At 40.0% G+C, this 17,688-nt stretch overlaps 1 protein-coding gene across 1 annotated transcript; it reads left to right on the top strand.

The window, feature by feature from the left end:
• Window positions 1-4,845: 4,845 nt before the first annotated feature.
• On the top strand, window positions 4,846-11,888 carry LOC102696723 (protachykinin). The gene is made up of 5 exons (XM_006636029.3): window positions 4,846-5,517; window positions 7,141-7,243; window positions 8,237-8,260; window positions 10,755-10,808; window positions 11,405-11,888. The coding sequence occupies exons 1-5, from the start codon at window positions 5,404-5,406 to the stop codon at window positions 11,449-11,451; spliced, it is 342 nt and encodes a 113-aa protein (XP_006636092.1). The 5' UTR covers window positions 4,846-5,403; the 3' UTR covers window positions 11,452-11,888.
• Window positions 11,889-17,688: the final 5,800 nt, after the last annotated feature.

Here is a 17,688-nt window from a genome sequence, read left to right as displayed (position 1 = left end):
ATGTGAGAAGAAGCATGGGCTGTGTTTATGTACGGCGGCCCAGATTTGCCAAAACAAATTAAGGTGCTAAATTGATTATTAAATAAATGAAAATAATGAATCGGATATCGGTCATTTGGCCTGAAGATCTGCTTGGGTTCATTCATTATTTGATGTGTACACGAAACACGTCTTGCCGCCACAATGCATCTTCCTTGGACTTCGTTATGTGCTAGAAAAATGAAAATTAAAAGCGCTTCTCCAATTCACACAACGATTTAACCTAGCAAATGTAAATCACGGAAGCTTTTTAATTCATAATCTAACATGTGCACGACTCTATAAACCTCCAGTCACAACAATATTTTGAGGAACTTGACGCTACGTGATGAATAATTATCTTGATAATAACCTTAATAATGGGTTTGCAGAATACTAAATGGCTCTTGTAATGTATACTGAGGAGAATGGAGGCTAAACCAATGTAGTGGTGAGTGAGTTTGTGTATTTGCACAGTCTTGAGAAAAGAAGAGAACCTGCCATCACCATATGGTATGTTCTGAGACGCACTATTCAACCCTATAGTTGCCCCCTGAACGTCCTCGTTTATACCAGTGGTATACTCTTTTCAGAACTGTACATCATGCAAGCAAAGCTTTTGGAAAGTAAAATTGAACAAAACAGAAACGAAAAGATAAAATGGTCACATTTCAAACATACTGTAGGAACTTCTTGTTCAGTTTTAAATATGGATACGTGTTTCGCTTAAAAAGGGGGATCACTCCGTATTTTAATGCAGCGTAGTGTCACAAGGATAGCTCTATCTAGTGGCAAAAGCAGTCAGGTTTTTTCCCTGGACTGTACACTAGCACCACATCCCACCCCCATTACATTACAAACGACTCCACAGAGACAGAGACACACAAACACGCACAAGGTAGAGCGCTAGACAAGGACAGGTGTGAATAGAGGAATCTCAGCCTAGGAGTCCGGAGTCACATTAAAATGGTACATATCCCAAAACCATTTACAGTGATGGTTCAGTCCCAGCACTCCTGCGGTGAAGCACGGTTGCTTTTCTTACGGGTGTCCTCGGTGTTGGTCATACCCTGAGAGACGTGTGGACCCAATTCATCACAAAATCACGTCAACTCAATTCGAGCGAGGAAAACCTTTTTTTAAAAAACAAACTAGGTTTAAATGGTTTAACGGGTCGATTGGGAGAAGTGTCAAGCCAGCTGTGTCCTGGTATTGTCAAGCAGCCAGATGATGACGCAACACAGCAACGTGGGTCAGTGTCATCGACAAGCCTCCCCACGACGGGTTCAGCTTAAAGCAGTGGGGCTCGGCTTTGATGGTGTCGCCCCTCCAGAGGCAATCAACCTGAAGCGCACCCTTCTGGTCCCCAGATACGTACTTGTTACAACATTGATTGCAACATTGTCAACTTCCTGTTGCATGGCTGATGTTTCCATGTCATGGGTCCTGTTTTTGTCTCTTGTTCCATCCCCCGCAGCCATGCCCTGATCAAAACTGCACCTCTACTGGATGGTTAGATGCAGTAGACTAAGTTGGCTAGGTGGGTGAACATCCAGGCGCTGCCTCTGTGCGCAGCAGATGAACACTGCAGTAGTCCAGCTGCCCATGAATGATGTTGTATCTGTTTTGTTCCACATCCCTCCTCTAGAGGGCACTCCTACCCCTTTCTGTTATGATTAGCTTTTATTATTTCCTGGCGCGTCTCGTTTGAATTTTGGTTCAAAGCAAAAGCCTAGCGTCTCGGCAGTTCTGGGCTCAGTATTGGAAGATGGACACCACAAGGCCTGCCTGTTCCCCGGGTAGCCCGAGGGCAGGCCTTATTCCCTGACGTCCTGACCATCTGGGTCTGGGGCTCAGAGCGCCTGGTCCTGTTATGCTTTTAGTTCCTGTCCCTGTTCCGGATCCCAGTCCCTTTTAATCCTGTTTTTGTCTTGGATGGATCTCCCGGCCTTTGGACTACAGGCTGCGCTCCAACTTCCCGTTTTGGACTTCCCTGGACTTGGCTGCTTCTGAATTTCCCCCCCGTGCACAGATCCCTACAGTCACCACCCCCTGTCTGTCAACCCATCCTAACCCTGCTGTATCTTCCTCAGCTGTCATTTCCGGATTCTTCCGTCTGCACAGGGTCTTTAACAACGCAGTTCTGACTCCCGTGACAGTATGTAGTACCTAGAGCAGGATTTGACCACAACGGCACTCTTCACACCTCTGTCTTCCCTAATCCGGCCTTTAATGCAGAACAGGAAGGATGTGCACTCCTGTTTCTCCCGTGTATCTGCAGGTTGCCACGGTCCCTTTAAAGCAGCAGCAGCACCTAAAGAGCTGGGAGAAGCCGTTAAAGTGGTTTAGTACAGCCAGTAGCCAGCTGCTTTCACTCCTGAAGAGCCAAGCTGGAATGCAAACTGGACGACACAGCTGCTCTCCTGACCAAGTCTGGACACAGCTACTGCAGACATCCTCCTCCTTGGAAGAGACGATTGAACACCAAGGTTGTGGCTCATCTGGAAGGCCTGTCCTGCTGTTATCATCAAAGATATTTACTCCACAAACACGTTGCTCTGATATGCCATTCCCCTGGGCCTATAATGGAACCGATAATGGTGTTACTACAATCTGCTTGATCAAATCTATTGAAAGAGCTTGTTTCTCACCGTTAGTGGTCTTTTACCCTCTTTATTACCTTATTTATACTCCTTGAACCCTCTTATTTGAAATGACTTTGTATATGTTTCATTTTAGATACATTAAGATGACTTAAATTAGAGGATTCTTTATGTCTCGGCTGAAGTCTTAATTGGATTGTACAGTGTAGTCAGCATGGACTTGGAATCCTGTTTAATTTTTTAGTTCCCTACACAAGCAAAAGAACAAATTAACCTAAGTAGCTTAAGACCTTTGATGCAGTTCCACATAAAAGATTAGTCCTCCAGTTGAAAACTAAAGTAATCAATGCTAATATATGCAGGTGGACTGGGAACTGGTTGATGTACGGAAAGCAGAGAGCTCTGGGAAAAGGGGAAAGCTCTAATTGGGATGACATTAGTGGAGTAACACAGGAATCTGCATCAGGCCTGCTCCTCTCCCTGATTCACACCAATGAACTTGACTCTGATTTGTTTAGTGAGCTCATAAAGTTTGCTAAGGGAGCGAAGATGAGGCCGTGGTGCTAACACTGTAGAAGAACCAAATACCACACTACAATATGGACAGTAATCAAGGCTGGACAAATGCAGTAACACAGTACCTGCATAAAAAGGCCAACAAAAACCTTCGCTGTCACAGAAGCTCCACATATGACTTCCACTCTAAAGAATCCCTTCCCCAGAGAGCAGAGTCCTTTCTTTCTATAATCCGTGGAGATACAGAAAGAAGTGAATGACAGCTCCTCACTGACAGGGTCAGGATTCTCGCCATCAGACACTGGTGTAAAGAGAGGCACAAGGACACATTTTTAGCTTCATCTTGAGGGCAGTGTGTGGGCTGGCAGGTCCCACGGCGGACATGTACTTTAATCGAGTCAAAGCCGTAAACACCAGATGAAACATATGAATGACAGGGAATTTAATACAAACCCTAACAGAAAAGGAAACCTGTTTTCTCGATTGTTAAAACGACAGCTTTCTGGTGACAGGGCGTACCCTTGGTGGTGGTGTTGAAAAAGGAAACCCTTTTTTCGCATATAAAGATAAATAGATAAAAGATAACAGATAAAGCTTTCTTTGTTCTGCTCTGCTGAAATGTGATCGAACTGATTAGAAAGGTAATGTCAAGAGATCATTTTGATCATGACTTGGTTTCTTAAATGGGATTACTGCCGGGAAATGAAAGAATGTCCATCAGCTGTAAATCGCATTTACAAAGTATTAGTCAACGATTTTATCTATTGAACAAGTAAATATCAATTATTATTTGTTTTTCCGTGCATTTGTTTTTACGCGTACCATAGATTCAACCAACATCATCCTCAGTCCTCACTAAACCCGACACAGTAGATGCAGAAATGTATTTATCCTAACGACGTTAGCTCTGCTTTTCGACCTCTGCAGACTCTGTGGGGATGACCTGAAAACTATGGAAATTGGTACATGTGAATAGCTCTCTGTACACATAGATTATACAGAGGTTGTGCTCTGCTGGAGACTAAAAGTATCGGAAACAAAAAAAGACGAATGCAGAACAGAATATATCCCTAGCTTTATTTTATTAAAGCTATGGGAAAGTTAGGTTTCTTCCCCCACAGAATGTTTGTGTGAAAACAGGACATACACTGTATTAAAAGTGCAATTATTTAATTACATGCTGTTCCTAACGATTTTTTATGATCGAATAGGACCTTCAATAATATTGTAAGACTATGTTTGATTTCAGTGAATTCAGGTGTTGAAAATATTCCGGACATTCGGTTCACATATTTCTGCTTAACAACCTATACAAAGACAAAGGGTTCCAGTGCTTCCATTTTTAAATCACTATTAGAGGTACTTCTGTTGGTCCATCAATTATTAGGTTTATTTTCAGCACACAGGAGGTTCAAAAAGTTAGAGCAACAACATACGCAAATGAAAAAGTGGATCTAAACGTGTATCAGTAGGAGAACATAGAAATAACTTGCTGCACACTGTTGCAAGTTACAACTACTTCCCAAGAATGTGTAGGAAACGGTAATGCCGCAAGAGTATTCCTCGGTACTATATCATAACCGTGCCTTTGATTAAGTAACAAAATTGCACCGCTTTCCCTATCTTAGCCATCATTCGGCCGCGTTATCTACGTACAAGTCTTGGATACGTGCGTCACTAAGACTTTTTAAGACGACTTGTGTTTCCCAGGGCACACTGATTTCTTCAATCGATAACTTGGGCAGCCAAAAGGAGTCACAGGACATCGTTTTAATCGAATATCGACTGTATGTAAAATATACGCGGAAACTAGTCACGGCATTCTTGGAAACCACCTGCCAAGCAAAGTAATTGTTTTTAAGCAAATTAAAAGAGTCCTGACACCCCCTGATCTCTAGCTATAAAAGCGCGGGGCGTTTCGAGTGTCCTCTCTAGGACCAGCCAAAAGCGGAGTGAAAGCATTGCTAAGCGCGGAGCTGAGGCTTGGTTCACAGAGCGGAGGTTTTGTGCGTGAACTACATTGTATGGAGAAGGTATTTTGTTCGCAGGTGTAGCCTTGACTGGACGAGGGGAAGAGAAAAAAACAACAACAATTGGAATTCATCACGTCAAGAACCCGAAGCCGCACAGTAGTTCGAGTTGCTCTGTTTAAATAGGACTGTGTATTCCGTATCCTTCACATCTTGCTCTGTGACCCGCTCCCAGCCCGCTCTCTGAGCCAGACGAGGAGAGCTCCCGCAGAAGTGCGCGCATCGCGGTCTTCGCAATGAAGCGACTGCTGTCCTTCGTGGTAGTGTTTCTCATCCTCGCCGAAGTCTTCAGTGAAGAAATGGGTCCGAGTGAAGATCTAAATTATTGGACTGACAGTAATCAGATACAGGTACTGGTTCTTATTTTTGTTTTTGTTTTTACTCACTTTGTGACATTTTGCCCCATTGAGAAAGAGCAGATGGTTCTTGCGCTTTGCCGCTGTTGGTAACCTTTAAAACATTGACAGCATACTCAGCTAAGCTATCATAATGTGCTAACCATTCTGTTATATACATGCCTGCTAAAATGTGAGATTTTTACCTGTCATATTTTTCCAGTTCTCAGTTTATGTTTCACACTTTAAATTACTTCGAAGTACTCTACCGAAGGCGGATATTGTCAATTCTCGCTCTTCTGCTCCACATTAGTAACAGAAATGTCTGTTCTGATACTTAGCTGGGCAGTCTATGTTTCTGTAAGGTTTACATTTTCTTTTTTAAGACATTTTATCTGTGAGGTAATATTCACAATTAGAATTGTATTAGCAGCACCGGCGTAAGACGCAGACGAAAGTCATAAATCGCGCACTAGGAAACGCGTATATTACAACAACGCACATTATTATGTACATTTAAAATGAATACAGGTGCTATTTTGTTATTGTTTGTTGTGAAATCCGTGAAAGCATACGTCCAATTAATAAAATATACTGCTACTACTATAACACCACACTCAAGATAATTCCACATGGTTATTTAATACTGTATTCAAAACAGGTCACTGGATGCTTTTGGAGGTATTGCCCGTTTAACATACAGATTGAAAACATTTTGTGTTCAAAACTGTTTGATCAATACATGTTTTTCCTCTTAACGTTTAAATTTCCTCTACTTTAACGGGAATGGTGTATTACATAGTTAAAACTGTTTTCATTAATTGCCCAGAACCCTTAACCTGATTATAAGACACATTAACATCAGACACAGCTTTATTAGACGAACAGATCTATAAATCAATACTCATACTAATGTATGCCGCCTGGTGTCTACTTAAAGCTGATTGCTTTTGCTCCAGACTCTGGATTTTCTCTGCACGGCGCGTTTTGCGTTTGACATTGCGGACTGGACGACAGCCAAAGAAGGGGGCAGTCTCCTTTTTGTACAGATTATTATTTTCTTACACAGCGCGCAAATTTGTCAGTTCGTCGACCCGAAACAGGTGCCTTACAGAACAGCCGATACGTCGCCTTAATTTCTTGTAAAATAACTAAAATGAAAGTTTTTTTAAAGTATCACATACATATCATAAACACCAAGGTGTCGGTTAAGCACAAGTTGAAATCAAATGCCAAAATATGATATAGGAATTTTTTTTTTTAATTGGTTCATTTGGATGTGACAAGTTTGTTCAAGATAACGGATTATAAAAATGGTGTTAATTGTTGCTCAACACAGATTGTTACCAGCATTTTTCAAAGCTTCCACGTCATTGCTTTCAATCACAATTCTGCACCCGGAAAACAAGATTAGAGTTGTGTTTGTGCTTGAATTGCTAGTTTGACAGGAGGAAATAAAATAGGGTTTATTTTAAAGTTAAAATTGATTTTCTTTTCTTCCATTCAAGAATAATTGCACTGTTTTTCCATTCCTCTTTGTGTCGAAAATTGGTTTTCTTGTATAAAAGGTGGAAGAGGCACACCTTCAAGGTCTACAATTTTAACATTATTAATGCAGTTTGCTCATTTTTTCCCCAGGATGAATGGCTACCACCCGATTCGTTTAAAGAAATTCTAAGACGAATCACGAGAAAACCTAGACCTCACCAGTTTTTTGGTTTGATGGGCAAGCGATCCCCTGGTAAGGTCTTGAGTACCGTTTCCAGATCCAGTCCTTCTCCTCTGCCTACATCTCCTCTCTCCTTCCCTGCTCTTGTCCATCCTTCTCCATTTTTCTCTCCGCTGAGTAGCTGAATAAATCATTTAGACTCGCATTCACAGATCAGACAACCCACTGCCTTTGTATTCCTGCAGCTGTACCTACCGTCCACCTATACTTTATGGAAAGCAAAGGATGTGTTTTCATCAATGACGTGAAGTTACACGTTGTAACAGCCGCCTGGCGAGAATAAGTGTAGCGACGGATTCCTTTTTGGCCACCACTGCAATGTCCTGGAGTGGCAGATAGCAGTTTCTTCAAGTTCACTTCTTATTTCATGGTGACGATGGTCTTTGACAAATCGAAAACCCCGCATTAGAACATGTAGACTAAAATATAAATTCCAAATGAATGAACGTGCTCATGGGTTTTATATTTTTTTCTCTCCTCTTTACCAGGGATTTATGGTACAATGTCTAATCAATAAGATTAGAGTGCCGGTTGATGAAGTGGTTTAGTGTAACATTAACTCTCGCTGTTCCTACTATTATTTCAATCTGCATGTTTTATGGAGAAAAAACATGTTCTTTTGATCTCGATTTGTTGATGCAGAAAGCGGTTTGTTGCAACACAGTGTAAAAAAAATAGTTTTTGCCTTCTTAAATGGCACTTAATCTTTTCCCATTTTCAGTCAGTTGTTAAACATGTTAAATTCATGATTTCAATTACTTGACGAATTAATGTGTTTTTACTGTTTCAGAACCTAGGAAAGATATTTTCATACAGCTGAATTCCACAAACTAAGCAATTACTTACACATAACATCTTGACTGTACTAATGTTTAAGGTTAATGCTTTTCATGGAAACATTAAAAACCTGAAAAATGTTTGTGTTAGAAAAGCTAACACCGTGCAACACATTTACGTGTATTTACTTTTTATGAAAACTCAGTATTTTTCTCTTTTTCATTTTAGCAAATGCACAAATAACCCGTAAAAGTAAGTTATAAACATTCTACTTATTATTTGCAATTGTTGTGTAGTTTTAGATGTGTCTAAGTGACAGATAAGGGTTTGCCAAAGAAGTAAAGACCTATTACAGCCATCCTTCAGTTGTTTGAAAGTGAGATTGGTTTTGATCCACCAATATTCTATCAGTGGATGTATCCATTTGAAGAAATCTCATCCCACATCTTTATACGATGCAATTATAAGTCCCATTCCTATGTAGTTTTTATGTGAGTAAAACCTCTAAAGAGTTGATCGCAGAAGCTATTTTGAATTTTTAATTTATTTAAAATGGAGTCTACATTTTTGTTACTGTACATGCTATCTGTTTAGTGTTCAATGATAATTGAGTTCATGTCTTAGCAGGTACTCTAGATTTAATCTAGGAAAAATGGACTGTACTAATGAGAAAATTATATGAAAAGTGTAAATGGAGATTTACTGCTTTTCTGACATGTTCTGTAGAGCAATCCTGTACCAGAATAATTTCAACTGTAGGTTAAAGTTAATTCTCAGTTATCTGTAGAGAATGTGCTTTTTGTATAGCCCATTTATGGGTCAGCAACACAGACAAGATGTCAGAGCCACATTTCAAAGACCAAAGACTTGTGGTTGTAGGTTCTGCAGGATTTGTTTTTAATGGAGACTTCAGTAAAGACAGGGTGAGGATCTACAGATGTGCAGGACAAGAGGACGTTTGGGCTGCATAAGATACCCAAAATCCTCATGGAGGACAATGACTGATAGAATAAAGATGCAGCTCTTAACAGAATTCTAGATAATATTTCCCCATGGAAAAGAAATAGTCATAAAACTTGTAGTCTTTAACTAAATATAAAAATAACACAACATACTGTAGGTTCATAATAGGAAGACAGTTCATAGTTGAGGCACATTTCCCAATAGTCTCTCACATTTCCAGAGTAGGACATCTATAGTTGCCAGGACTCCACGTTAAACAACTTCTAAAACTGCAAAACAGTAAATAAGAGTTAATCAATTGTCAGACATCTGTGTTTGATTTACCACCAAAAGATGTCTTGTCAGTTATAGCAAAGTGCAGAAAGTTTTTCAGGCATTAATTAATTGAAGAAGTAGTCACAACAAGTATAACCTTCAAATATGTGCATTACCACTTTCTGGTTTAAAAATTAGCCATTTCACTCAGATTACATCACTTTTTTCTTGATATCACATGATCTCAACTTCTGTGAGACATAGTGTACTGCCAAACATTTAAAAACTTTCTTTGAATGATTAGTTTTCTTTCCTCTCATATGTATCCTGTTAATTGTTTTGATGCTGTTAGAAATATGGTATAGGTTTTGTGTGTAACTGGACTCTTTTTTAATATTTCCATGAATGTGTATTTACAATAACATAAATGTCTGAAAAATTAATTTCAAAAGCCAGGAAAAGTATTTCACAGAGTAGAATCAAGGACGTTTACCTTCACATCTTCAGCATTTTACAGTTACTGTATGTATTCATTGAAAGAAAATATGCAAGAGCTTCTCTTTAAACGTGCAAAGTCCTAGATTTAATTAACATTTTGCAAAAGCTTTTTCACCGACATGAAGCCGTCTAACAGGCATTTAAAATTATTAAATATGGTCTTACTCACATTGAAGCCATTTAGAATATTGATCGGGAGAAACCTGCAAGTCCCCCAGTTCAGCATTTCATTTCAGCGGATGGACAAGGGCATGGAAGCCTTCAATAGGGCTGTTAGTAAAACAAACAGAGTGGATGAGTAAAGAATATGTCCCTTTGATCTCTCACACCTCCTGCACAATGCAATGTGCTCAGAAGACTACACAATGAAATAAAAAAATGAAGAAAAACAATCCCTTTAGAGCCATGATAGATATACAATATGGGCATGAATATTTATGAGCTCTTACCATTTCACAATGATGAGGGTGGCAGAACTATCAGAAAAAATTTCTAAACTCCACCTTGCGCATGCTGTATAAGGTCAAAGTTAGCAGCCATGGATAGCTGCTCCATTATTAGAGCTCGTCAGGGTAGACCAAGACCTAACTGACTTTGCCAGAAAAACAGCTTTTGTTCTACCACTGCATTGTGAAACAGCGGGAGCTATTTAAGAAGAGGTTAGTGCATGCCGTGTAGCATGTGATCTCCAAAGAAAGAAGTAGAGATTCATTATGTGCTGAAAAGCAAAAAGAAAGAAAAAACAACAATTTGACTCTTCTTTCATTTACTTTTCAGATTGGAATTAACATCTAACACCTAATTAATATTAATTCCTACAATTTATAGTGACTGCATTTTCCTTAAACTCACCATACCCTGAAAAGTGTTCCTAGATATATAATGAGAAATGGAATCCAATTCCCTTATCTTGTTTTGACAAATCATTTTTAAAAAACATATTTGGTGCTAAGCATTTTGTACCTTGTACAGGTACCTTTATCCACTCGGAAAAAACAGGATCTGAATTCTGATTTGCATTTCTTTTTAGGGCAAAAATTGAATTCCTTTGTTGGCCTGATGGGGAAACGAAGTGAGGAGCCAGGTAAGTGATCTTGTTCAGCAAATTAGAATAATCTGAAGAATCAGAAGAAAAGGAAGAAATGGACTGTCATTCTAGAAGACCTTTTTGTTCCAAATTCGCCCTCTCACTTGCGTCGCTCTGTCCTTTCCTGAGTACACACACACTCAACCAGAACACGTGGTTGGAAAAGATATCTTCTTCTCTTGATGCTGTTATGTAGTTGAACTTAATTTCTCTTTCTGCCTTCCGGTCCGGTCTGTTGGGCTCAGAGTTTAAAGCAAGCAACTGGATAAGCTTCTGTGACACTTTTTTTTCACTCAAGGGATCTGATATCTTTTACTGGGGGAATCTCTAGAGAAGTCAAGCCTGCATAATTCAGTCTACCCGCAGAGAGACCATCTCACTGCCTCAAAAAGGCTGGATCTCTGGCTAAAAATTTAAGCCCTGCCCTTCCTAAATTTAATTCAAATCATGATGGCTGTCAAGTGAGTACTGTAATGTGATAAAAATATAGCTGAAGAACACAAACGTAGTACACAAAGTAGTAGAGAGAAAGTAGTACATGTCTCAGTACACTTACAACTGCAAAACCATGTCTTTTTATTCTTATTTTGCAGATTCATATGAATGGAGCACAATACAGAACTATGATAAGCGACGTTAGTAGAGCAGCTAAAAAAAATGTTCGCTTCACTCAGAGTCATTCCTGTCAAAAGTGGGAGAGAGGTCTGATATGTAAATTTGACAACTCATTTCTTTTTTATTTATTGTTGGTTTAGGTTGTACCTTTAATAAAGCCATTATTTTCACATTGTGGTAATGCTACTTGTACCAGTTTTACTTTCCAGTAACAAGAGATGTGGGCTGTCAAGGTTTAGCCTGTATAAAAGGAAATCTGTGGTTTCATGTTGTCTGTCACAGAATAAATTACATCTACAATACTGAAACAAAAGAGGAAGAAACTATTTTTGGTTACTAATTATCAGTCAGGCCTCTTCCCTGGGAATTATGCACAGTCAAACCATGTAACATAGTGCCTCACTCTGTTTTCATATAACGTACTGTAGTAAAAATGCATTCAAATATATTTGTATTATCACAGCATGTCTTATTCTTTGTGATTGTATATTGTTATTATTTCTAAGGTGTTGGTTTCTAAAATAAGTCAGTGTCTTGTTTTGTGATAGTGCCAGAACATATTAAAATATTTTTAATTACCAGAACTTTCATTTTCCTGGAATGGTTTGTGCAGTTGCAGTACATGGCCCCCAGTTTGCCAATATTTGCCAATAGGTAGTTGTAATACTTGAAAAAAACCTCTCAAGGGGTTCAGTTGAAATATCTGACAAGGTGAGATGGATCTATGGAATATAACAAGAAAAGTGGAAAATTATGAAATTAAGAAAAACAACGCAACAAATAATCGCAAGGAAAATTCAACTATAAACGGAGATCGAAATAGAGAACTGCTGCCCACCAGTCTGGCCCTGACTTTCTGATTCTTTCTGTTGATATGGAACTTTACGTGGCTGTGTGATGTCACACAAAGTAACCCATGCCTGCCAATGTTCTGCACTTGCCTTTGGGAAAAACTCTCAGCCCTCTTGGTCTCCACTAAGCCTCGAAGAACAGTAAAAGAGCATCTAATATCATAGCAATTACTAATCCTTGTTCCTATAGATTGTATTATGAGAACAAAAAGGGCATTTTTCTATTCCCCTCCAATATTTTGTTCTTTTTACTGTTTCGGAATTTCTAGTCTTTGCAGGATCTCCATTAGTTAATTATCAGAAGGCAGTAAAAGAGCTCTTGTTCTCACCTACCTGTTTCTCTCTCCCTGTCATGAACTCTGAAGGCTTTGCATCTTTCCATTAGGCTACCCTATTCATGTCCTCTTTTGGAAGACACTCCTTTACAAAATTTACTACATTTACAGCTGCGGTATTTGTCCACAATCACAGATTGTGGTCCTTCAGTCGATCTGACAATAAACCTGCTCTTGCCTTGTGGCTGTTGCACAGACCCCTGGATGTGGCCTTCTTCATGAAATAAGAGGCACAGAAATATCTTTCCCTTGCCTTCACACTGGAAAACCTACTGTACTGTTTGGAAGGCAAATCAGTCTCTGGACTTAGACAGTCACAAGGAACACAAGAAGCAGCTTCTAGGAAGTGCACTTAAACAAGAAAACAGAATTTGCAATGTGCTTTTTTATTATTAAATTTTATTTGTTGTAAGGGTAAATGTGTAAATACTCAACAGATGTGGGTCACTGTGTGTACAGCACACATAGTGTCAGACAATAAAATGCAAAAAAAAAAAATTGGAACCAACAGCACTTGTTGCGTTTTAAACGCCCCTGGCCCAGTCATCAGAGTTTTTTGTGTCTTGTGTTTTGCAATGCACATAATAAACTTACCTTGATACAGTTAACTTTATATAGGACCCTAACAAAACCTCTGCCGGTTTCCACTGAAAAGTTGTTAAATACCAGAAGGTAACCTTATGGTGTTACAACAGATCACAGGCGAACTGACCATCTTGTTTCGTCATCAGATGGTGCAGCTCATATCATGAAACCCCTTGGCGGGGCAAAGGAATTGGCAGCCGATCAAAATACAAGTTTGACACTGTAAGAGATTTTGGTGGCCCAGCCGCAGGTGACACTACTTCCTTCCTGACCGTGACTGGGGACAATGTGCTACTGGAGAAAACATTACACTGAGCCCCCGACTGCTTGGTGAATACATCGAGCCCATGGCACTGTTCATAAGACTAGGAGTATAAACCCTGGTGGGGATACTGATGTATAATGACTTCTAAATACCCCCCAGGTGTGCTCTGCGCTGTATTGGTGGATGCAGTGGGTACCTTCCTACAGTATATGCAGAACAAACTGAGATCCTCTGGGGTGTAAAGCGTCAATGTCAGAGCGGTGGCCTAATAAAGAGCTGGACCCTATGCGGATCGCTTAGTTCAGATCTGAGAGCAGATTATCCAATAAGGGCAGAGCAGAAGGCTAAATCAAATATTCCAGGCCGAGGTCGAGAATCCAGAAAAAATCCAATAGCGTGGAGCGAGTAGACTAAGCTGGCAGCAAGCTGACAAGTCAGGGACTCCAATACCAGGCACGGAAAAGCAGGACCAGGGGGTTTAAATAGTGGAGAGCTGAGGCCTGATCGGAAAATGAGGCAATTAGTGAGGGCGCCTGCCAAATGTGGTTGTAACATTAATTGTATTATTAGTATTATCATACTCCATCAAGCCAAAATCACACCCACACCACCTGCTTAGACCAGTCTGAGGCTGACATAACACTGTGGTCATTCTGTGCAGAAACACTGCAGGTTTCTGACACCACCTGGTGTGAGGAATAAAGAATTCATGTCTTTTAAAAACACTGTTTTACTAACAACTCATGCTAACATCATTCATTTATTGTTTTTAAATTCAAAATATTCACTAATAAAGTATATGGGTTTAACACCAATTTGTAGTTCTAAATAATTGCACATCTATGGAAGCCCGTTTCCGCCAGGGAGTAAAAAAAAAAACGCGCTATGGTATCTCAGAATTCCGACTTAATATCACAGAATTGCGACTTAAAAACTCGGAATTATGACTTGAAAACTCAGAATTGTGACTTTATATCTCGTAAATGCGACTTTTTATCTCACATACACATCACTGGGCCATGAGAAGCAGTTTTCTTTTAAAGATTTTTTAAGACTTCTTAAAGGGATATATTGCCACCTAGTGGATGCATCTTTTGGCTTTTGGGGAGAAAACGTTCATTAAGTCTTGTTTTTGTTTTGCTTTGAAGGTATTCTTCTCTTTTGTTGGCTCTAGATACAGGTCTACGTGACTATTATTTATTTCATTATTATTACTTTTAGAAAACAGGAACGTGTTATGGTTCAGCAAATTCAGTGTTAAAAAATACATTTATTCCTCAGTGCTTGTTGTTATTTGCTGCTCTGATTTGTGAAGCTCTTGTCATTTCTCTGTAATTTCCAGATTATTAACCTTGTCATAATTAATTGGTCCTGATCTTTCTTATTTAAAATCTGTGCTTCCATATACAGAAGCATTTCTGCTTCCATAATGTGGAGAGCAGTTGCTGTAATGGAGGCACCTGTTTTCAAACTAAAATCAAATCAAACTAAAAGCCATGTGACAGAGGCCTTTGGATTGCTTCCAATAAACTCTTGAGATTTACAGAGGACTCTGACAGCCCGTCAAAGGAGCACAGAAATATTGTGATTATTTCTGCTGTAGTTCTCAGCCCTCATCCTGTGGGACCTGCTGGTTTTCATTCCATCCGAGCTGTTGACTGATTCCTTGTGCTGATCTGCCTTCTTGTTAGGACTTAGGTGTACTTGTTTATGCACTTGGTTCTTGGATTCAGAAATGCTCCGTTTCAAGTTGTTGTTCCAACAGCATCAACATAGAGACCTTTTGCAGTCTCTTCTCAGCTGCGATCAACAAACAACTGCTGAACACTCCTAGACAGTATTGTACCAGTGTGTTCCAGCTGTTGCAAGGCCCTAGCATGAACTGAGGCAAAATGCACTTCTCAAAGAGCAATGGATCCTTTATTCAAACTCATGCAGTCACAGCTACCCTTAGAAAGGCTGTCAGGCAGAGAGGGCCAGAGTGCCAAAGGACAACACACCTTTTCTGGCAATCGTTTTTAGCAGGACTTTATTGTAACAGGACACCCTTCCCTGCCTCCCACCCACCAATTTATTAAGAGGCAGCCAGACTGAGGCTACACTGACCCCTTCAATACAGAGCCGACCATTTTAGTGGCCTCAAGCATTGCTCGTTGTGCTCGTCTTGCATGCTGAATTATCAATTCTGAAGGCTGCTGAGAGGAAAAAACATCATTACAGGGTAGTTCAACAGTGCCAGTGCTGGAGAAAACATCAGGACGTTTAGCAACCTTATCAGAAGGAATGACAAGATGAACCTGACTTCGCAACAGGGTACCATAACACAGAAGAGTGATTATTCCACCAAGGCTGTAAGCAGGCAGATAATACTCAATTCAACCTTTCACATCCATTCCTCCACTGTCCAATACAAAGGAAATACTGTTGATAGCATAACAATCTGCGGGCTGAGTTCAGGATAAATGGTGGTTGCATCAACGACACAAAATAACTAATTACAAGGACATCCTTGTACATGTTTTACCTTATACTGGTCAAAACCTTTGTTCTTCAAGCTGATACCAGTCTCTTGCCAGGTATCCAATCATCAGAAAGGATCAGCCCATGAGGTCATTTGGTTTCATCTCTGTTAAATGCTTCTGGGATGCTTTCAGCAGACATCAGCTTGGTTTACAAGTCTGTGTTTTCCATTAGCAGAGAATTTGAAGCCTTTGGAAATGAACGGGGACAGTGAACTATTCTGCATTTACGCATTTGAAGTGAGATGAGGAGGGTAACACTTGAATTAGTGTGTGACCCAGTCACTGAAAACAACATGCTAGCAGCTTTCTCGAGCCATCAGTTCATTTTCATGACATATATTTCAGCGTTCATGGCTGCTGACCAGGGAGATGGATGATTTCAGCAATCTGTATGAACACCTTGCCTGGTGAACACCTCCCAAGGCTGTCTGGCTTTTTAATAGTGCACTGCTCACATGAATTATAAGATCACTTTATTGGCCATATACAATTTCTTGTATTAGGAATTTGTCTTTTCGCATACCCCAACTTGCTCTCCATGAGACACACAGTCAGGGAGAGAGAAGCTTGGGGTCAGAACGCAGGGTCAGCCATTTACCCTAGAGCAGTTGGGGTTAAGGGCCTCGCTCAGGGGACCAACGGAGTAGGATTCCTCTGCCAGCTGCAGGACATGAACCAGCCACAGGCACAGATCCTTAGCCACAGAGCCACTGCACCCCGCATTAGAAAAAAATGAACTCCTTTTCTGGAGTTAATGGGACTACCTAACTACCTAACTTCTAATGCCCAGAGACTGTATTCTCACCTAATGCTGGTGCCTAGTAATATATAGTAACATATCGTAGATCTGTAGTCGTTTTGTTAAGGCTTTAACGGGGGACTAAAACATGTCCATTAACATTTTTGCGCACACTTGATGTTGACCCAGGTGTCCGTTTTATTAGCATGAATTCTCGTGTGAAAATCCAGATTTCCTCTGAAAATGTTTCTGACCATTCTACCTGCACACCTTGCAGTTCACATAAATGAAAACACTCTTTTGGCTCCTGCAAGCCATCGCCTGTACCTCACCCTCCCAGGAGAAATCCTGTAGCCAACACGCAGGAAGACATCCACTGCACCACTGGGAACATGACCACTGTCCCTCAGGCCTGTTGGGCAGCTTAATACCATTGAATTTGTAACGTTGCATTCATGCAGAAATAACACACGTAAGGGGCTATGAGGTGTTCCTGTATTCAAGTGAAAGCTCCTATGCATACATTAGGGTCAATGCTATATTTTTCCAATACGAAACAGGCACCTTTTCAAAAACGTTTTCCGATTACATTTGTTTGCATATGAATACAATTCTTACCTTTAGAGGTTTTTAGTTCCTTACCATGTTTTTGCAAGCACTGGACTATGGAAATCTTTCTGAGTTTCAGTCATCATCTGACAACTTCACCTTCCAAATTTACATTCCCAGATACCCGTTATATTTTTTGTTCTGACAGTATTTAACCATTCCTGAGGGCTGGTAAGTATGCCACTAGCAGTAATCCACCTTGGGATTGTCAAGTATCCCATCCTTTAAAATGATTTCTTTCATCTTCCTGATGGGGAATTTGAAAATGAGACACGAAAGGCCTTGCTAGGAATCAAGGTTTTTTAAATTAAGCTGTAGTATTTCAATTATTTGTAGTCACAAAATGTGGACAAAAA

The sequence above is a fragment of the Lepisosteus oculatus genome, chromosome 10 (genome assembly GCF_040954835.1).
Source record: "Lepisosteus oculatus isolate fLepOcu1 chromosome 10, fLepOcu1.hap2, whole genome shotgun sequence".
NCBI classification, from domain to species: Eukaryota; Metazoa; Chordata; class Actinopteri; order Semionotiformes; family Lepisosteidae; genus Lepisosteus; species Lepisosteus oculatus.
The sequence above is the reverse complement of the archived record's forward strand: the minus strand, read 5'-3'. Positions and strand labels throughout refer to the sequence as shown.